At 35.1% G+C, this 7,377-nt stretch overlaps 1 protein-coding gene across 1 annotated transcript in view; it reads right to left on the reverse strand.

Moving 5' to 3' along the window:
* The window catches only part of LOC107742470 (serine/threonine-protein kinase 32B), a 55,027-nt gene extending 49,771 nt beyond the window's left edge, over positions 1-5,256 (reverse strand). The window contains 2 exon segments of the mRNA XM_074560193.1: positions 868-923; positions 5,184-5,256. Coding sequence (XP_074416294.1) covers positions 868-923; positions 5,184-5,256 — 129 coding nt within the window.
* Between the last annotated feature and the right edge of the window lie 2,121 nt (positions 5,257-7,377).

Here is a 7,377-nt window from a genome sequence, read left to right on the forward strand (position 1 = left end):
TTTTTGGTTGTTAAAAAAAGGTGTGCTTGTTCAAAACAGTTGCGTTCGATCCTTTGCTGGCTGTGCTGATTTAAATCTAGCGGTTCTGTTGTGTTTGTGGCGCAAGTTCAGTGACGCAGGAAGTGACGATTCTCTCCGGCCAATCAGTGATCAGCAGAGTTTACACGTCACGTTTTGGTAACGGTACGGTTCACTTGGAACCTCAACCGAGGTGGTACTAAAATAAGTACCAGGTACCAGGTACTGTACCCAGTGGCAAACCCCCAAAAAGAGAACCGTACCGAGCCGTGCCGTGCCGTACCATGCAGTGGAAAAGCGCCATTAGTTAGGCTTTTTAAGAAGCAGCTGAACAACTGCTATATACAGGTACATATACGTCATTCACTGTGCTTGATGGGGTGGGTGGAGCTAAAGATCTCTTTTGGCTTGATTTGTTGGCCACAACTCTCTGATTGGTAGAATTTTTTGAACAGCATCATGGGTAATGCAGTTTTTCAAAAAAGTAATTTTCCCCTTTTATGGATAAAATGAATGGAGTTTTTTACTTCCGAAACTTCTACTGGAGAGTCAACAAAGATAGAATCCCAGAATAAAACATTGGCTGAAGAATTTAAACATATTGAATATTGGGCATTAATAGACGTTAACAGTTGGCTTGCCATACTATCGAGTCAATATAGTAGTAATTAACCATCTTAAGGCCAACTGGCGCACTTATTCTTGAGTTAATTGAATTTTATTTAGGTCTTAATCTACAGTATCAATGTTTTAAGCGCAATCAATGAAGGTCACTGACGATTCACTTTGGCCTCAGTACAATCGGCTTCAATTTGTTTTGTTGTGTTTATCTAGTAAATATAAACTTACTTTTCCAAAACTGCCTTTTCCAATGGCTCTCAAGATCTGAAAGTGGTCAAAGTTGACTGTGGAGAGACAATAAATAAATATATTAGTGTACAGTATATTACACTAATGAAATTACAAGATAATCATTTTTTTCTTCTGTAGAACACACACACACACACAGGGGCGTCGGAGTAAAACAGTAAACACCATATTTGAAAACAGAACAGATTCAAACTCTTTGTATTCCCAAGGACAATTGCGATGCTGAATAGTAAATAAAACAAGCTGACAGTAGATTTTAATTTGCTCATCTGATTTAAACAGACGTGCAGTTTGCAAAATTAATGCATGATGTGTTTGGTTTGCACCAAAGGCATTTTAGCTGAATCTCACTCCTCATCTAATGCAGCCAAACTACTCATCGTCTGACCTGTGAACGAACCGCGTCCCGTCTCTCACAGCTCGTCTATCTGAAACTGCAGTCCAAGGCAGTCTAAAGAATGCTGTCAGCAGCAATTACAGCTTGATGGTTGCTACTCGATGGTCCCTACTTCTGTTGGTCAAGGACCAGCGATCATTATTATATTTAAAAACAGACGTCTCAGACTCAGCTAGCATGCTCACAGTTTTTCTGTTGCATTTTGCACATAAAACTGGCAAGAGTTTTCTCAAAATTACAAACTTCTATCTAACTGTCACAAATTTCAGGAAACGTAAAAAAAAAACACTTTCTCAGAATGCTCTAATTTATACCCCAAAGTCTTCAAAATAGAAGCAAACAACACAATGCATGAAGAAAGAACGTCATAGAGGTACTGTTAGGTGAGTATATACATTTATTTTGCTTTATTTTACAGTATATCAACTTGTGTACTAACACAAGTACTGCATAATACTACTTTCAATTACTACTTAAACTGAGGGGGGGGGGGTTATCTACAAATCTATATTTTATATGAATGATTGAACATATAATGTATAAGCATAAATGTTTTTAGGAATATCTGAAAGTGTTTACAAAAATTAGGGACACAGCTGTAAAGCAATATAAAGAAAATGTACTCTTGAAAACTTCCTTCTCTTAGGACATTAGTAATAATCTTTAAAATGTACATATTTATATTTCTTTTTTTTTTTACTTATATATATATATATATATATATTAGGTTCTTTTGTGAGTGAAAATGTCACAGGCTTCATAAAATAAAGATAAAATCAAATGAAAAAAACTCTGTATTGATAAACTTCAGTTTGCAAACACTGTGCTATTTAAATGCAGTGCTATTTTAAAAACTTAAGGTACATTTGAGGGACATATTTTGTCCCATATCTGAAGAATCGGTGACCTATCGAGTGTGTGCAAACGATCTAGGACAGCCACTTAGAGAACGCTGACACCTTTTTCACAGTGACTTCCAGAGGGGTCATAAGCGTGTCCTAAATAGTAAATGCCCCCATCTCTAACAACAAACTCCTACCACAAAGTCAATAACAATTACAAAAAAATTAAGGCTACAAAAATGTAAATATTGCCTGAAGATCTCAAACTCTTAATAAAAAGTTGAACATGCTCTCCCTCAAATTTCAAGACCTTCATAAACCCACACGTGTGCAGAAGTGCAGGTAAGGTTTTTCTCTCCGTCAATACTGTTTATTTTTAGTTTTGCTAGGTAAGGACAAAAATTATACCTGAAGTCATGCGTCTTGTGCAATGACTTTTCTAAGCAATCTGACTTGCATATTTTCACATGGCAAACAATAAAACAAGATCCCTTTAGAGTTTAAACATGTAATATTATTCTAAGCTCCACTATGAAACTGAGCAAAAGAATATAATAAGACTATAAGTGATAAAATCCTTCATAAAACCAGAGGTGTTATGATGATCAAAGTGATGTGTAATGATCTCATTTTCTGTTTAATATCACTTTATTCATTTTACTTGACAAAACGGATCATGTCTGGGTGGCTGTGCTGTTTATTAGTCTGAACCATCTGATCCTCTGAAACATTATTCACTCTTGTTGCTATTGGACAGTGTTCTGTTGCCAAAATTATTTAATCTAATATTTTGTATTATCAAGTATTTTGTTTATTATATTTCTGTGTGTCACATCAAACTACTTGTGCATTAAACAACTACTTGTTTAGATCAGATTTTAATTGGATTTTTACATATTGGATTTGGTGTCATGCATTTTTGTCTTTTGTTTGTTTTTGTTTTTACTTTTCAGACATGTTTTGGATTTGTTTAATGCATTTTGTTTTGTTTTTTGTTTGTTTGTTTTGGCTGTTCAGACATGTTTTGGATTTGGTTTCATGCATTTTTATTTTTTGTTTGTTTGTTTTGTTTTAACTTTTCAGACATTTTTTTGGATTTGTTTCATAAATTTTTTTTAGTTTTGTTTTAACTTTTCAGATGTTTTGGATTTGTTTAATGCATTTTTTTTTGTGTGTGTGTGTTTGTATTTTTGTTTTTGTTTTGGCTGTTCAAACATGATTTGTATTTGGTTTAATGCATTTTTGTTTTATTTTGGCTAAAAGCTATAATTTTGTATCGGACTGACAAATACACAACACCCCTACATTGTGAAGGTGATTTTCCCATATACTAGCATCACTCCCATTTTCTTCAGGATATGTAAAAATCTAGTTTAACAGTAGTTTGCTTTATCGAGTCACTGTGCACTCTGTTGTACAACCATATACACGGTTACTTTGTAAAATGGGCCAATCAGCTATTGCTATAACTGTACTTGTGATGGCCCATCTCTTTCTTTGACTCACACACACACACACACACACACATACAGTCTGAACCATCTGATCCTCTGAAACATTATTCACTCTTGTCGCTGTTGGACAGTGTTCTGTTGCCAAAATTATTTAATCTAATATTTTGTATTATCAAGTATGTTTTGGATTTGGTTTCATGCATTTTTTTTTGTTTGTTTTTTTGTTTTGTTTTAACTTTTCAGATGTTTTGGATTTGTTTAATGCATTTTTTTTTTTGTATTTTTGTTTTTGTTTTGGCTGTTCAAACATGATTTGTATTTGGTTTAATGCATTTTTGTTTTATTTTGGCTAAAAGCTATAATTTTGTATCGGATTGACAAATACACAACACCCCTACATCGTGAAGGTGATTTTCCCATATACTAGCATCACTCCCATTTTCTTCAGGATATGTAAAAATCTAGTTTAACAGTAGTTTGCTTTATCGAGTCACTGTGCACTCTGTTGTACAACCATATACACGGTTACTTTGTAAAATGGGCCAATCAGCTATTGCTATAACTGTACTTGTGATGGCCCATCTCTTTCTTTGACTCACACACACACACACACACACACATACTTGTATTTGTGGTTTACGGGGACTCTCCATAGGCGTAATGGTTTTTATACTGTACAAACTGTATTTTCTATTGCCCTACACCAACCCTACCCCTAAACCTACCCCTCACAGGAAACTGCTGCAAGTTTTTGAATTTCATAAAACACCGTTTTGTATACACACACACACACACACACACCGGTGTATTGGAATCTGGGGTGTAAATTTTTGGACACGCAGACAGATTTATAAGAACCTCAGTGAATGACTTTCTGCAGTCAACAGCTACGGATCCTCTTATATGGGTTCACTTTGGAAAAATCCAGTTTGAAAGTGAGCAATCTCATATACAGTATTCTTAAAACAAAAAATTGTCATTGATTGTTTTGTCAGGATTATTAAGCCATAGTGCATAAATACATTTTAGACACAGCTTGGATTTAAAATCATTTAATGCACATCTAGCCATGGATTATCTCTTCATTATGATATATAAAAAAAAAATTTAAATAAGTTTTTTGTCCTTTTTATAGGTTGATTGTCCCTGGTTACTGTATCCTTTCATTGTAAGAACATACAATCTGCTGAGTTTCTTAATTTGTGCACCATGGAAGTCAAAAGACATTTTGAACAACAGAGAGGAAGTAAATGATGACAGAATTTCATTTTTGGCATATTTTGTCTTCCCTCAACATTTCTGCCATTGGTTGCTCAAATGGATACTCCTGCCCCAAACTCATGCTATTGGGATGCTCAAATAAATAAATGTTCTGATAAGAACGGGTTCAGTCTTTTAACATTCAAATCACACACTTTATCTTTAAATAAACTATCCACCTATGTTTAAATAAAGCATCCTAACAGTTATAAGTCTGGGTGAAGAAATCAAAAGAAAAATGAGATCATGTAGTAGTTCATGTTTTAGTGTGTTATGAATGTGGGTCCTCTGTCCAACTATAGGAACTGGAACAGCTTGTTTTCTTTTCAAGAGCACACTTACCCTCCTCTGGGTCATCACTGACCGATGTCCTGCTGGACTGACCGAGTCCCATGACTTCTGAAGAGGTTAACATAGAAACATCTTCTGTGTTTGTGAATAAGGATATATGCCTCTGTTGAAGAATGGCCTGTGACAGGGACAGAGTGACGAGTGAGTGTAAGCCTCCCTCGATAAGTATACACGGTCACACTTTATTTTAAGGTCCAATTCTCACTATTAACTAACTATGACCTCAATAAACCCCTAATTTGCTGCCTATTAATAGTTAGTTATTAAGTTTAGGTATGGGGTGGATTAAAGGATCTAAAATATGATCATGCAGAATACGAAATTAATATGTGATTTATAAGTACTAATAAACAGCCAATATGCTAGTAATATGCATGCTAGTTAATAATGAGAATTTGTCCTTAAATAAAGTGTGACAAAATATTCACTGCATAAAAAGTGTGACAACTTGCCCCTATTAAAACACTTTACATAGTAGGCTACTAAATAGGACAGTGTGCAAGTCATACTTCGTTATAAACATGTTGTTAATTGGTAATTGTTTATAGTAGCATAAAGGGTGTAATGTAAAGTCCACATACAGTAGAGAGTTGTATAGACTTGTAGCTGAACTCCGTGCATAATAAAATCATCAGAAATCGCACACTTACCGCTTTATACAGCAGGGTGGTTGAAATGATCGTCCTGATGAATAACAGCGATGGTGACAGGCGAGACTGCAGTGTAAAGGTGAGACTGTCCCGCACAAGTTCTCCACTCGCCGCAATGCTGTGACAAGATCCTTGCAGAGCCGGAGTCAATGACACACTGATGCAGAACACACACATTAGTGCTGCTTCACGCCTGCATCACAGCACACACATCTACAGAGCTCACGTCCTCAACTGTTGAATAAAAGCGTCGTTACGCGTCTGGGTACGGATCTGATGTGCATCGCATGTGATGATGATGGTGATGATGGTGAAAGTGTCCCACTGCTGGGGAGGTTCATTTATTCATGCATACTGTGTTTTTTTTAATGCATAATGTGGTTCAAGTAGGCTAGTTACTGTTTGTACGCAATGTTAGTGCGCTGGTCTCCCCAGAGGCTTTTATTAATTTATTAAAGAATTCTTTTTTTAAATGCATTTTAAACAGTGACATAATTTACAATGTTTATATAATGCACATGTAAAAGAAGAAGAAAACAACAACAACACGTTCGTCAATGTCGTGGAAACCAATTTGCAAAAAATCATGTGAGAAAATACATAAAAAAATACAAGAGAACGTTGTATATATTGTCATGTTATATATATATATATATATATATATATATAAAGTACATGGTCTCTTAAAATTATTAGATTATTTGACCTTTTATGACAGGCCAAGTTTAGTTTCGGTCATCAAATTTCACTAGGCTACTGTTCATGATTCAAACATCATGTTATTATGATATAATATGATATAATAATATATATTGAATTTAGGGCTGTCAGTCGATGAAAATTTGTAATCTAATAAATTACATGATGTGTCGATTAATTAATTGAATTAATCTAATGGTACTCTAAATAAGAAACTAAAATATCAAATGTCTTTGAATCATTCATTCATTGATTCGTTCAAACGGCTGATTCATTCAGGAATGAAGTAAACGGCTCACTTTATGAATAGGCTTCTGAATCATTGGATTCGTTCAAAACGAGGATTCATTCAGAAACTGAACACTGCTGTGTTGCTCGGAGACGCACAACAGTTCTGCTGTGGCGAAAACAGACAATATTGTTTTAAAAACTTTTTTACTTAACTGTTGTATAATAAAATCACATTGAAACTCGTGATATTCGGGACAAAATCAGCATTTGTGTAAATACTGCTCTCGCTGCTCGTGTGATATCCCTGATCATATACACATACAGGGCATTTTTGCCCCAATATCTTGAATTTTAAGGCATAACCGCATTTTTGGAGTTGTTGCCCTGCGTCATATTTCTCAACAGTCAATTATATGAAATGTAAGATGACGTACAGGTCTGGGGGCGGGGCTAGTGCGGTAGCTGCATTGAAATATTTTAGTCGCGTTATTTTTTCATAACTAATTAATTAAGTTAACGCGTTAAACTGACAGTCCTAATACTGACATACAGAGCCGATCCTCCCTATACGCAAAATACGCAAGCTGCGTAGGGCCCCCGAAACA

Source organism: Sinocyclocheilus rhinocerous, unplaced genomic scaffold (genome assembly GCF_001515625.1).
Source record: "Sinocyclocheilus rhinocerous isolate Xijiao unplaced genomic scaffold, SAMN03320098_v1.1 scaffold1427, whole genome shotgun sequence".
NCBI classification, from domain to species: domain Eukaryota; kingdom Metazoa; phylum Chordata; class Actinopteri; order Cypriniformes; family Cyprinidae; genus Sinocyclocheilus; species Sinocyclocheilus rhinocerous.